This window comes from Sander vitreus, chromosome 4, assembly GCF_031162955.1.
Source record: "Sander vitreus isolate 19-12246 chromosome 4, sanVit1, whole genome shotgun sequence".
NCBI lineage: Eukaryota > Metazoa > Chordata > Actinopteri > Perciformes > Percidae > Sander > Sander vitreus.
Genome location: NC_135858.1, coordinates 31,867,892 through 31,883,398, shown reverse-complemented (window position 1 = coordinate 31,883,398; position 15,507 = coordinate 31,867,892). Strand labels below are relative to the sequence as shown.

At 39.9% G+C, this 15,507-nt stretch overlaps 1 protein-coding gene across 3 annotated transcripts; it reads right to left on the bottom strand.

Moving 5' to 3' along the window:
• Nucleotides 1-672: 672 nt before the first annotated feature.
• On the bottom strand, nt 673-14,456 carry arfrp1 (ADP-ribosylation factor related protein 1). Of its 3 annotated transcripts, XM_078249346.1 has the most exons (8): nt 14,392-14,456; nt 14,058-14,112; nt 13,657-13,744; nt 12,678-12,760; nt 5,053-5,134; nt 4,310-4,380; nt 3,730-3,830; nt 673-2,620 (listed from the first exon to the last, which is right to left on the bottom strand). In XM_078249346.1, the coding sequence occupies exons 1-8, from the start codon at nt 14,454-14,456 to the stop codon at nt 2,533-2,535; spliced, it is 633 nt and encodes a 210-aa protein (XP_078105472.1). In that variant the 3' UTR covers nt 673-2,532. The 3 variants fall into 3 exon arrangements, with proteins under 3 accessions (XP_078105472.1, XP_078105470.1, XP_078105471.1); XM_078249344.1 differs by lacking the exon at nt 14,392-14,456 and having other exon boundaries at nt 4,271-4,380; nt 14,058-14,372; XM_078249345.1 differs by lacking the exon at nt 14,392-14,456 and having other exon boundaries at nt 14,058-14,372.
• Between the last annotated feature and the right edge of the window lie 1,051 nt (nt 14,457-15,507).

Below are 15,507 nucleotides of genomic sequence, written 5' to 3'. Positions count from 1 at the left end.
TAAGGCACACAGATATTATATTACCAGAAATCTTGCCTTCCAATAAATACTATCTGCATAGGGCTGGGCAATATATCTATATTAGCTCGATATTGTGATATGTGACTAGATATCGTCTTAAACTTTGGATATTGTAATATCATAATATGACATAAGTGTCGTCTTTTCCTGGTTTTAAAGGCTGCATTTCAGTAAAGTGATGTCATTTTCTGAACCTACCAGACTGTTCCAGCTGTTCTATTATTTGCCTTTACCCATTTAATCATTATATCCTATTATATTTCTGTTGATTATTTATCACAAATCTCATTGTGTAAATATTTTGGGAAAGCAGCAATTGTCAACCATACAATATTGCCACAATATCGATATCAAAGTATTTGGTCAAAAATATTGTGATATTTGATTTTCTCCATATCGCCCAGCCCTATATCTGCATATTGTTTATACGGTTTCCAGGCAATGCCTAGCAACTATATAGTTATGTCAGAAAATGATCATCTATACCACAGAAATGTTTGAGTCCTTTTGTATTCTTAATTTTTCATCCATCCAAGTATGTCTTTTTTACCCTCGACTTAATTGATTTGAACATAATTATACGTTCCTTTATATAATCAACAATTAGCTTCAATAATTCAGGCATTAAAACACAAAGTACAAAATAATGCCCAATGGGGAATCCAATATAATGTCATCTTACATTTAAACTCAACCGGTAAAAAAGTCTATGTAAACAATAAGAATATTATCAGCTGTCACAGCCTGATATATACAGTCCTGATCGGGTTGTGACAGCAGGACACATAAGTCAATTTGAAACATGACAGTTTGTTTCTTTGAAATCAGAGATTTATTTTGATTATCTTCCATATATGTGACTGACAAGAGGAGGTCAGCTACGTTTTGTTAACCACTTCATACATCCAAAGTCGACCTACTGGTATAAAGTGATTCAGCAGAGGTCATCAAGATTTCTCAGTGTTTTCAGCGCACTATGTGCATGTAGTTGTTACAGATATCATGTCCAATTACCCAGCTCTTGTGTCTCTGCCAATTATGAACATTAACATTTCCAAAGTCAATAAAAAAAGTTTGCTTTAAACAAACAAACTATAAATGTTTTACAGAAGTCAAAGAATATATAGACAACATAAAAGAAACCTAAAAAAATAACTGTTGTAGTGGCCATTGGATCATATGTGTACCACACACACACACGTGTGTAAAGCCTGTTGCTGTTTGGGCTGCTGCAACAGTCTGTAGGGAGCTCCACGGAGGCCCAGGAGCAAAGTGATGCAAAACAATCAATGAAAAAACACCGGAAAGTATAAAACTGCTAGAGTAGTTATTCTCCTTTTCACTAAAAGTTTGACTCCAATGTTTTGAACTCTCAACACTACACAGCTGCCACAGAAGTCAAGTCAGTAAGTAAAGTAAGTAAACGTCATAAGAAATGTCACTAAATCTGAAACATTGCCATCGCTACATCAGTTAGAGGGACAGCTAAGTGCTGCTAACGGCCTGCAGCAAAAAGTTGAGACAGATTCAACTTTTGGAGAAACACACACAAATGGGCCATTTAAGTGATACTCCCACTGTCGCACAACCCTGCGACGAATCCCTGGGTCTCTTGTTTTTTGTTCTCAACATGCTCTAATACTAGCTACACTGGATTCTTTGTGGAACAAACAGCAGTGATGATGCAGGAGTTTGACAGTGACTCAGCAGATGATCGAAAGAAAGTTATAGTCGGTGGAATCGGTGCTAATGTTAGCAAACTAGGCTAACTAGCTCCCAGTTAAAGAGTTAAATACAAACTTAACAGTACCATGGGCCCTACCAAATGTGGCATGTTTTCAAAAAAGGACAGGCAGACAATTGCTAATGTTTGATAGCTATTGCTATGTGGACTCCGCTGTCAAGGAATCTGCCCAACCAGAGGCCTGAAGTGTATTCTGTTTCCACAAATATGTTAAAAAAAGATTCTATCCTCTTGAAAATATGCCCAAAAGCTTGCAGTATCATTGTTGCTTTATATTTCTTAACACAAAAAGTGAGAATTCAGATTTTAGTTTAAACTTAAAAAATGTGTGCTAAACATTGTTTAGTAAATCTGATACTGTGAAGAAATAGAGAGCCACCATATATATATATATATATATGTGTGTCATGTGAGAAGTGATGCTCCAGGGCTGTCAGTCAGTGAAGCTCGACGCAGACACAGTCACAGCGAGCCCAGCCAGCACCCAAGACAGCTGCTCACACATGAAGCAGAAGAAATCATAACACCGCTTCAAAAAGTGGAACACGGGAAACAGAGTCCATTCAAAGCACATCGGAAACTATGCTTAGTGATAAAAATACTGTCACGCTCTGTCTGTAATGAACTCCTACAAGCAGATATCCAAACTGTTCAATGTCGCAGCAAACACGAGGAGAGAGGAGAGTTATCAACTCCAGGGCTTACATGGAATGTCCTCCAGGAGAAACTAACAGTCCAACATAAGCGTGATGACTGCTGGTGACTTCTTACGTGATGTCCTTCTGTCTGGGTGGCCTGTGAATGTTTCGGACCACACACTTCACCATCCACTCAATGCCTTCGTTCACTCCATCCCTGAATCAAAACAAATATGTAATTTAGTGCCATTTTTAATTTCTTCTGTCCACAAATCATTTTCATCTGTAAAACAAGGAAATGTGTCCACTACACTGTCCCCTTAGTGCCATATTCTATTGAGAGGTTAGGCCAAAAATAATTTTGGTATTGATTTTGCAGGATAAATTTCAGGAAGTCAACAGGAGGTGTGTTATATTAAGGGGCTGACACACCAAGCTGACGGCACAGAACTAGTGACGACGAAGACTAAAAATTACCATATTTTCTGGACTATAAGTCGCACCGGAGTATAAGTCGCATCAGTCAAAAAATGCGTCATGAAGAGGAAAAAAACGTATATAAGTCAGACTGGACTATAAGTCGCATTTATTTAGAAATTTATTTCACAAAATCCAAGACCAAGAACAGACATTTAATCTGGAAAGGCAAGTTATTAAACTACACAATAGCATACAGAACAAGGGGCTGAATACGGTAGGTGTCCGGTATGTTAACGTAACGTAACTGCACTGTTGACGAGCCTCTCCCAGCAGCACGTTGTTCAAGCGCCCATCTGTAGACTCGTTCCTCCAGCTCTGGCCATCTTGATTTCAGCGCGCGACTAGCTTTCTTTGTTTTCTTCATTGCAGTAAGACTAACCTTTTCGCTAGTCCCTCACAAGTTTCTCACTCACTTCAAACTTTCGTTCTGCTGCTCGATTACTGTAGCGAGTAAATTGATACTCATCTGGCGATAGCAAACTGCTTTTCAACGATGTGACAAGAGCGTGTGAATGAAAAATTAAGTTGCTACATTTTACTCATTTAGTAGCAGACCGGCCAGTTGGCTAGTTTGCTTGCTAGGGGGCTCAGTTGTCAGTCTAGCACCAACCATGGTGCAGTATATTAAGGTTTACGGTACAGGACTTTATTTTGTCATATGTATTAATGTAGATAAAGACATGTTTATGTTGAAATAAATATGCCTACACAAGTAGTTATGTATGTCTCTTGTAGTACATTTGCCCTTCTATGGACATTATGTGTAAAAATAGATATTCCAAAAGCAACAATCTCAAAATAAGAAATCCTTGAGGGACTGACAGTTGAACACCGTAGCAGTCTTACCCTGTTAGGGCCGTACAAGGCTGGACTAAACAATCCCTCTTGCCGATCTTCGGGGCAGAGTCACTGAAGGCTGTTTTAATGTCCGCCACTGACAAACAGTCCTGAGGATAGAGCAGAAACAAGACATGACTGAAGGCTGCAACAGCAAAGACAAAACTCAACAACAACCATGCTAATCATAATCTCTAATAATAGTTTTGTATCTTACAGAGAGGACTTAGGCGTGCCTTCTAATTGCTTGTACAGTCCAACCAACAGTTCTAAACCTAAAGATTTTAAATTTACAATTAAATAAAAAAAGCAAGAAGCAGCAAATGTTTACATTGGACAAGCTGGAACCAGAGAATTAATGTTTGGCATTTCTGCTGATATATAACTAAGACAAGTTATAAATTAAACTAGAGATTTTACTGAGTATTGGCCGATGACGCTCTGCGGGCGATCAATCGGGGCATCCCTAAATAACACACTGGCTTAGTGTGGATGGAAGGTCAAAACATAGAGAATAATCAGTTTTTGTTTTTAATAAATCTGCATTAACCTGAACACGTCTCAGTGAGTCAAAGAGATCATACAGTACCGGTACGTCCTGCTTGTTGGCCAGCACAAGGAGTGGGACACCTTCTAACACCTCACTGCTGATCATTTTCTCTGGAGTGGACGAGAGTTACATTATTGATTCAGCAAACATAACACACAAAGCGGTTCGTGTTGTGACGTCAAGTGTTGGTTTTAATACGGCGAGCAAGTGTTCTGCACTAAAACACTGGTGCTAGTTTTCTCTGAAGGTTGAACTATCAAAGTAGCCTGTCAATTTTCAAAAAACACCATATTTTTGTTGTACTGCACATTGCTGCAGCTCCTCTTTTCACCCTGTGTGCTGAGCTCTCCGTTTTAGCTACAGAGTGAGACATCTCACTTCTGTACCATCTTTGTTGGGAGTCGCACATGCGCAGTACCTAGGTAAGCACTGCTACCTTGTCAGTTGCAGAGTATGAGGGCATGCCATGCGAACAGCTTGGGTTTGAGCTTGAGCATTATAACGTGTGTTACAAAGTGACACACGTTCATCACAGAAGTAAAGGCTGGACTACAATAGATCTGTTTGGAGCAGTTTGTGAACAGTGTTTTCTCTGGAAGATGGTAAGTCCCTTTGGGGTGTACTTGGGGCTTTTTCACTTTGTAAACCTATAACATGCACAAAAAAGATATATAACACAATAAAGGAAAGGGAAAAAGACAAAAAAGCATAATATGAGGACTTTAAGTAGAAAAAAGTTGCAGACCATTTTATTCAGAGGACAACAGACAAGCGTTACTTACCGAAGGCCTCCTTTGATTCTGACAGGCGCTCTTCATCAGTTGAATCTATCACATAGATGACTCCATGGGACTCAGCATAGTACTAAATATAAACATGAAGAATATCAGAGCAGACTCCGGGACTGAAATAACAACAGCACAACAATGATACCCTCATGGTACGATTGCTGAAGGAGGAACTACAAGTGACTCAGTAGTATTAGAGCCACAGTAGGGGAAAAGTCTGATTTCAAGATTCAATTCATAACGTTATGAGAAAGAAAATGTAAAAGTCTTAATATTTTAGGAAAAAGTCATCCATTTCTTTGGCAATAAAGATGTAATATCATGAGAATAAAATCACAGTATTGCGAGAAAAGGGTTGCCTTTAGAACTAAATGACACATATTATGATTGGATAGGCAGTGTTTCCCACAGAATTACATTCTATTTGTGGTGGCAGCTGACCCGGGGTGGGGGGGGTGCACGAGCAGAAAGAGGTGCAGACTTCTTATATTAATTGTACTGCAAATATTTGTATACAAAATTCTGCAGGAAACAATTCAGAAATGTAAAATGAATCGTATAATGCAGTAAGAGAAGGGGGCTTTCGCATCTGACAATAAAGTCCAATTCATTTGATTAGTATGAACAGGGCACAACCATATGGGGCATGTTTTGCTCCTCAGTTGAAAAATGTAGGAGTGACTTACATAAGGTAACTGTTAGTATTAATTATTGTTGTAGCTAATTTTTACAATAATACAATGTCATGAATACAAAACATTATGAAGTGTAATGTTTTCTATTTTGAAATATTGATGAATAAATTGTCCGTGACGTAGAGTAACAGACTGCCCCTACAGTTTGACATGCATGTGAACTGCAGATTGTTACAAATGTAACCATCATAGTGTGAAATACAGTTTAACTGGTGCCGTTACGTGAACGGGCCTCAACAGAGAGGCGGAGCGAGACGACGTCTCTGCATATTCAGGGAGTCAGGTCAATGCAACTAAAGCACTCAAAACTTTGACTTTCATGCGTTGGCTACTCCCAAATGGCTCTTATCGGGTGTTAAAATGAAATGTACCAAAACACGGGGGAAAGTATTTAACGCGACATATGAGATGTTTTTATTTTTACAGGTTATGAAACTGTCTCAATTTAAAAGGCACACTATGCAAGATTTTTACCTTAATATAACAGCTTCGTCGATATAACGGTCAAGTCATTTCGATGGTAAACAAACTGGTAGTAGGGCGAATCATCCCGATAGCAAAGCAGGAGAGGGACGCCTCTGAGAAAACCAGCAATGCAAGTTTGGGAGGTGGTGCTCCGCTAAATCTCGCGAGAATCACGAATTGCTTTACTACTGTCGGGTCTAGGAGGCGGCACAGACGGTGGAGGGAGAGGAATAGCAGGGGCCGCAGGTCCGCTGTTATGCTAAAGCTAGCATAGCACACAAGCCACCTCTACCGAGCCTGTATCTCTCCAATGCCAGATCCCTGGTGCATAAAACAGATGACTTGGAATTACAACTCGCTGGAAATCGCTATGTTCGTGACTGCTGTGTTTTGATTATCACTGAACCCTGGCTTAGAGTTTAGATTCTCTGCCCGAGAATTACTACATTACTTTATTAGCCTTATTCGGTGGGGAGAAAGCTATGCCTCTCCAGCTTCTCCCGTAGCTCTGGGTGTATGTCCTGCACTGACTTGAGTGTGAGGTAAACTGTGCTACATCGTGTCTCCCCCATCTGCAGCACTGTTCACGGCCAGTGCGTCAGCATGCAGACAGTGCCGAAGGACAGTATTAATTAGGTGATCGAGACAAGAAAGTCTCCTATATGGTTCCAGGGCTTTGATTATGTTGCTGCCTTGAGCCGTTACCCACACTATTTGACTGAGGGAGCTAGGGTCGAGTTTGTTTTAGGTTTCTTCATTCGGATCCATTTGCGTTCCATTCCATTCTGAATAAACAAACAGCGCAGTTTACATGCTTCGTCCTTGTTACATTACCTGTATTTATTAAGATAATTCTAAACAGATTTCTGTAGTTCAAACAACTTGGAATTGTAGTTGAGAATGTCAGTTATAACGGCCCACGTATTAAAAAATTGTCGGGTTTAAATCGGGCTCGGGCTTAACTACAGTTAATGTGTCGGGCCGGGCCGGGCTCGGACACAACGTGCACAAGCTCGGGTAGGGTCGGGCTTGATTTTTTGGGCCCGATCTAAGCTCTAGTTGTATGTTGTTGCGCTTGCTTGTTGTATGTCAGTTTTTACCACCACCTGCCTATACTTTGTATCACATATCGCACTTTTCTGCTTTTTTTGCACTTTTGGGTAGACGCGAACTGCATTTTGTTGAATTTGTACTTGTACTCTGCACGATGACAATAAAGTTGAATCTAATCTAATTTACGAAGTTGTTGATTCATCCATTGTTGATAATAAGAGCAGTCCTACAGGGGGTAGGGGATCAGGCCGTGAGTGCAGAGACAGCTCTGTGTGAGTGGTATTTACGACAGTAACGTTAAATACAAGTACTCCACAGTGACTCTAGGGGTAGCTGTTTGACAAAAATGAGTATGCCTTTAAAACTGATAGACGGCAGCGCAGACCGCTAGCAGTCCGAGAGCTCTGCGTCTGTCAGCAGCGGCTTCTCGCTGCGCCGCCAGTCGCCAGAGCAGCATGGTCCATGGTCACCAGGGGGGGTCCAGTACAGTCTGACTCTGCAAACACTGGCAGCTGAAAATCAGATGTTTTGGCAGTATAAACCCTGAATAAATACCTGTAATAACTTCATAATACTAAGCATTAAACTCCGGATCGACTTCAGCCGCGAGGGAAAAGATCGATGTCAGTCGATGTCTTCTTCTGTGTGTTAATTAGCGGATCGCAAACCAAGTTTAAGGCTCATACTGCCACCTACATTACTGTATTGGAGTGTGTAGAATAATCAATGGCATTAATTAATATGCACAGAGGAGTGTGTGTGTGTGAGAGTGAGAGAGAGTGAGAGCGAGCATATGCGACAGTATGTGGCGGTCAACATTGATTGTGTGGCGGGCCGCCACAAATATATCAAATATGGGAAACACTGATAGGGTACAGGACCACATGTAAGTGTTCCTGATTGTCCATATATACACTCCAGTTACAGACTACAATGCAGTGTCCAGTATACAGCTTTATTCTGCCTCCAGGCTGATACCTCAGGAATCAAGGCAGAGTCAGAAAATGAGGTCATCGTGTCTTTCGTGTCCAGCACGAAGGCTCCGCATGTTGTCACGGTTGTGCACCTTTGAAATTTTTATAACTCAGCGCACGCTGCACATTCCGTTTCTGCATGGTCAGCTGGGACGAATGGCCGAGCAGGTTTGTCTCTAGAAACATCTGTATGACTCTTGATGTAGAGACCACAGGGAGTCAAACAGCCTTTAATATGTGTAACATAGAGCCAACACATTGGGAAAAGAAGAAGCAATTTGCTGGAGAGAAAAACATGACAGACAGCATTGTCAGAGCTAAAAAACGGTCTCATGGAAGGAGCGGTTGTAACATCAAGAGGCGGACAGTAATTTTGATAGCAACGTAACGTTAGAATACACAGATGCAATGTTTGGCAGTACGTCAGAGTTAACCATGGATGTGTTTACTACTGTTGCCAGGCAGCCTGCTTTCCTTTACCTCTGCTCTCTACTTCTTCTCTACTACTTCTAATTTATTCACAGATTATTTTGATCGAAAAACACTGCAACGAACAATGCGTTGAACATAAACATCTTCGTGCATCATGCTTGTAGCTCATGCGCCATCTATGGAGGCCCACGCCTCGATGTCAAACGAGTATAAACAAAGCTTCAGCCCTGACTTGTCTCTTCCAACAGTCCCTGAAACAGTCTCCATTAGAGCCAGACCAATATATCGGCGGGACGATATTATCGGCCAATATTAGGCATTTTCCAAACTATCGGTATCGGCATTTATAATGGCCGATAAATAAATATTTAAAAAATAAAACAAAAACGGACCAAACACTCTTCAACCATGTTATGAGTGTTGCCGTTGCATAGTTTGTCCACCAGAGGGCACTCTACAATGTCCCTGTTGGCAACACTTGTGTTTAACCCTTTAAGTTTCATATCTTAAGTTTGTATTTTTATACATTTTATTTATCAGAACTTTAATATATTTTGATGTTCCTCTGTTCTGTTGTGACAAGAAAACAAAAAAGTTTATTTTTAAACTGCATTATCATATTATTTTAGTGAGGACTCATAAATAACCATAGGTGTGATTGGCAAAGGACAAAAAAACCAGGAAAGTATACGCCGCACCCATGACGCTGCGACAGCATCCCCCTCCCCCCATTTTTTTTTATTTTTTAAAATTGAATGAAACACCCAAAAATTCAATGAAAGTAATCATTAATATTACTTCCATAGAACGTTGTATGCAGGGGTTAAATTGGGATTTGTTGTGGGGGGGCTCTCCCTAGGGGGATCCGGGACATTTTTTTTGAAAAATAAACCATTAAATGGCACTTTCTGGAGAGTTTTGTGCAAAGAAATGGAGAAATTGAGTCTTACATGATATGTGCAAAACTGCAAGGTTAAGAGCCTATACTTTGCATTGTTGTAGTATCAACAGGTATTAGGGCATTTAGCATTTACATTACTGTTAATGAGTCATCACTTGATTACACATTGCATTACCTTGTTATAATATAAATAATGTACCACATGAAGAGACAGTGCAGCATATGACAGTAGCAACAGCTGAGAAGATTTGGGTCTGTGGTGACCAGGTCCAACTCACACAAACTTCCTTCTCCCATTCACTCTCTTTACTCACACACACACACACACACACACACACACACACACACACACACACACAGATGGTGAAATAATACAAGCAGTACCTTATGTAACAGATTTTTAAACATTTAATGTAACTGGCAAACAATGCTTACTACTTTTTAAAGAGCACACGTTTATAACAAAATTTTATTTATGCCGTTTGTATGCTGTTACTGTCATTCTCTACAGTATGTAGTATGTATGTTGTCACTGTCTGTTCGATTGTCCGTGTTTCTCTCTGTTGACACTGTACATATTGTCTGTCTGGTTCTCCATCTTTTCATCCGTTTTAACTCTAACTCTGCAATGTAAATGTTTTTTATGGCCTACATAGTGTAAAACTACTACGTAATGGGGCACAGCAGAAAAACGGAGCAGAGCGACGCTGCTTGTTCAGGGTTTTCATGTGTACTCCTATAGGCCTACATTTCGCATCAGGCGTTAAAACCAACTGTACCAAATTAGACTACTATTTAACGCGATAACGAGACGTTTTTAACCGGTAATGAAACTGTCTCAATTTAATACAGATGCCGTCAGACGGCCGCGCAGACAGACAGCAGTCGGAGTTCCGGTGGAGCTCTGCGCCCGTCAGCAGCAGCTTCTCACTGTGCAGCCGGTCCCCCAGACAAGATGATCACCGGGAGAGTCCGGTACAGCCTGAACCCTGCAAACGGAGATCCCGTTTGAAGGTGACGTGCTTGATTTTGACTGAACGTCCCAATTTAAGTAACCTCTGATCAGGTCGTAGTAAATTAAGTACCCTAAGTATATATATATATATATATATATATATATACATATATATATATATATATACATACACATATATATATATATATATATATACATACACACACACATCCTACACAGTGACATACAGACAAACTTTTACACTGTTTAGCTGTCAGCATTTTAACCGTGTTTACTCCAGCGTTACCTGTGTAGTGTAGTGTTAACTAGCGTCCCGTGCGGCGATGTTTCAGTTGCCTCTAACGTCCGTTTGCGGAGCATCAGAGAGAAGCGCAGGTATTTAAGTGGCACCTAAGGCACCGAAATCCACGGTCCGGTAGATATCGGTCGTTAAGGCACCGGTGCCGTATTAGCCCCGGGTCTCGGATCGGAACCCCCCCACCCCACGTGGATGACATTTTCCCATTCAAAACGCCGATTTTCTCCAAAAAGCTAGTTTGCAGGTATGTAAGAAGATAGTTCACCCCCACACGTCCAAAATTCTTATTCAAATAACCTTCCGCAACGATTGCAGGCTCTTTGGTGGAGCTCTGCTTTGAATGAAGTTACATCGTGACAAATTAATGGACCACTTACGGAGTGATATGAAGACATGAGTCAGAGGCACAAAAAACGTTGACAGCAGTGACCGGTCATCATGTTTACCAATAACCCCCCCCCCCCCAAAAAAAGAAGAATTTGCATGATTTACGAGAGCTTCATTTTCAGGTCAGAAAAGCCGGATTTCCCCGGAAGAATCACACCCCTGATAACTAATGTTAGGGAAATCTGTTTGTATTTTGTTACGCGTTTCTGGATTTTTTTCGGTTTTTTTAAATATATAAACGGCCGATATATTGGAATATCGGATTTTTAAATCACCAAATACTTGTATCAATATCGGCCTTAAAAATCCTTTATCGGTCGGGCTCTAGTCACCACGCTCTGTCTCATAGCTCCAGCCTGGAGAAGACAGTTTGGCCGGTCGCTGTCCTTTCAGGATCTGTCAGCAGCAGCTCCTGAGGACAGAGGCAAGCCGAGGTTGGCGTCTGTGTGGGTTGAACGGATTAAGTAGTGCTTACGCATCGCTCACGTCCCCCTTAAAGGTTCACTGAACTCTCTGATTCAATATCCTAAAAGTCTATGATGATGAGTAAGATTGGGCATCGACAACCGATTCCTACTTGGAATTGTTTCAAAAATTACGATTCCAGTAGAATCGTTTCTTTATTGGAATCGTTTGGAATGGAAAGTTTGGTTTCAAATCCGATCATCACTTCCCAATTTAAAATACGCAAGTTTTGGTTTCCGTAGCAGCCAGGCGCTTGTTGTGTTGCAGCCTTGGAGCACAATAAGCAGCACTCTAGTGTGGCTTTATTTTACACTGAAAAAGCCCGGTAAAACTACAAACCACCATTGAATCAAAATAAAACTTTCCTCTTACTTGTGAAAATAGGTATGTGACCCGTTTCAACTTCACCCATCAAAGAATCGGAATCGAGACTCGATAAGAAACGGAATCGAAAGGAAGAATCGGAATTGCATTCAGAATTGTTAAAATCCAAACGATGCCCACCCTAATGATGAGGTGCTTATATGTTGATGTATTTGTCCGTGTATATTGCCATGTGTATGAAACAGACTGTGCAAACAAAAATTTCCCCCACGTATATTGGGCTTTTTTTCTCGCAATACTTCAAATTTATTCTCGATATCTGATTATTATTTTCACCCAACTGTGGCTTTTCTACCCATTAGCATTAATATATAATTTATACATTGCATGAAACTCATTTGAGTTTCAAAATATTGTATTCTTTTTAAAAATTCTGATGATTACTGGACATAAGGCCTTTGGTTTGATTTGACTTTGGGCAGTTATATGAAGAAAAAAAAAAAAAAAGGTAGAACAGGGTATTTAAAAAATAAATATTTGAGAATATTTTTTCACTCTGGTGAAGACATGAAGTGTGTGTGTGTGTGTCAGTATGAGGCTGGTGAAGATTCCCCCTCAGGATATTACTGGTGTTGAATTCTTTACTCACTTTGTCCCACAGAGACTGGAGCTCCTCCTGACCTCCCAGATCCCAGAACATTAGACGAGCCTTGCCCACATCAATTGTACCAACTGTGAAGGAAAGGGAGACATTAATGAGAAATGTTAAACTGCAGAGCAGTGGGAGGAATAGGGCTGGGCAATATATCAATATAAATCGATATCGTGATAGGAAACTAGATATAATCTTAGGCTTTGGATATCGTAAGATGACATAAGTGTTGCTTTTCCTGGTTTTACAGGCTGCATTACAGTAAAGTGATGTCATTTTCTAAACTTACTTACTTACTGTTATCGCAGTTCTACTATTTGCATTAACCCACTTAGTCATATCCACATTACTGATGATTATTTATCACAAATCTCATTGTGTAAATATTTTGTGAAAGCACCAATTGTCAACCCTACATATCGTCGCAATATCGTTAGAGGTATTGGCCACATATATTGTGTTATTTGATTTTCTCCATATCGCCCAGCCCTAGGGAGGAATCAAACACCTACTGTAAATAATAAGACAAGCAGTATCAAGTGATGTGAAATGAAAAAGATTACGAGATTGAGTTTGTCCTTCAGAAAGCAGCTACACACAAATATGATGCTCCCTAGAAATGATTCGTAGCAAATTAGAATTATTGTAGTTAGCCACTGAAAATAAACCGGTTTAAATATTACAATTCCATTGAGTTTGGCCACAAGTAGTCATTGTGCTGCATGATTAATCCAATTTTATCGAAATCACAATATGGACTAGTGCAATTTCCAAATCGCAGGGGGGTTATGAGAATAATGATACAAAAATGATCATTCCCTCCAATATCGTGAATCATATCGCAATATCAGTCAGAAATAATCGCAATTAGGTATTTTCCTCCATCGTTTAGCCCTAATTCAGCTGACAACAGCTGTAACAGAAGGGGATCCACCCAGGGCAGTCAGCCTAAAGACATACTGGAACATCCACTTACTGTTCAGGCCAACCGTGGTTGTGATCTTTGATAAATTCATTCCCTTATAGTTCTTACTGAACTTTGTTTTGGTTTGTTCCAGAAAGGTCTGCAAAGGGAGACAACAGTTAAATCAACAGACAGCTAAACACATTTATATTCAGTGATTCATGACATATAACGTTAGGCTACCAGAAATATATATGAAGACAGTTTGCATGAAGGTATATAAATCAGTGAAAAATATGTATTATTTATTACATTTCACTTAAAATAATGTGGTCATTTGTGGCCCAGACTGACAGACGACAAAGCCACATAGGGATGAATGCAGCACAACACAGAAAATAACACAATCGACAATACGAACGAGTTAAAGTTAACCCAATTATAATTTCAATGACAATGTGACGGTAACTTACCGTTTTCCCAGCGTTGTCCAGTCCCAGGATCAAAACACAGAACTCGTCCTTTTGAAACATGTACTTATATAATCCAGATAATAAAGTATACATCTTGAAACAAATATGTAAACAACAAAAGTAATGTTATTTGCTAACTAGTCTTGCCTATATTAGCTTGATATCATAGCTTAGCCTACATATGAGGCCAAACACAGCGCCACGCGCCACTGTGGCTTCATTATCACCAGATTAATAAACACGTCTATAAACGCAAGTGACCGACAATCGTACATGTAGCAAATAATAAGTCAGTAAAAGTCGTCGTTTGTTGCTACTTTCCTACCTTGAAGCTCTAGATAATAGCAGGGACGCTACGTGTAATCTAACAGGAAGTACGACTTTCTTCTTCTTCTTCATGTAAATTATGGCAGTTTAGACGCCACTAGGCGTATTACTGCCCTCCTCAGGAAATCACTTTGACAAACATGTTCTTAATTCAGTTTTTCATAATAACCAAGTGTCATTCTGTAAAACTACTTTTGCCATCAAGTGATGGTTCTCGTTTTGGCCCAATGAAGATTTAATTAAAAATGACCAAGCTCCTAAGTCTGACAATCTCTAGATATAGAACATGTTTGTTTCTATTTTATAGGCCTATTTGTTACATTTTAGCAAATGCTTAACAGTTTCGGAAATCCCACACTATAATTTCCTATGAAGTTACATCCTTTAATGTATAAGGACTGATTCAGCCTACACATTTGAACAGAATCTCTTCAGGATCCATAACAATACCTGGCTTTTTTAACATATTGTATCCCTTTGGTCTCATTCCCATAATCTCTGCAATTAGCCTATTTTTCAATACACGGTTTGATTTTTCAAGAGTTCCACTCTTCCCAGTACCCCTTTCACCAAGTATAAAGCAATACTTAAGGGCCAAGGATCTGTCACTGCCTTCTAAAATTGGTCTGGACATCATTTGCAGGTCTTACAAGTTTCCTTCTTAATCTGTTTTCGTTCCACATATAGATTTCAGTGCAGACCCAGAATCACAGCAATAAAAGCCATCAAAACCTCCATTGACTTTCATTATTGTTAGCTTATATGATGAAGCTATCTACTTCTCCAAACTGTATGTGAATTGAATCAACTGGGGACTTTCTTACATGTTACGTTGGAGTGTCCACCAGTAAAGCAATTTTGGGAACAAAAAACAAAAAGTCTATCAGAAATGTTGGGTTTAAAGATGAACTGCTCCCCAGCATATTTGCTGCTTAACTATGATTCAGGGCAGAACTTTAATTATCCTCCGCTATGGCTATCAGCATGCACTGTTGCTAAAAATATGTTGGCAGTTAGGTGGCAGTTACAGTGGAATTACTTGTTAATAGAAATTCTATCTGTGGAGCTGTTGCTAGAATGAACGGGGCAGGCCATCTTGTGCTTAAGCCTAGGAAGGAGGCAC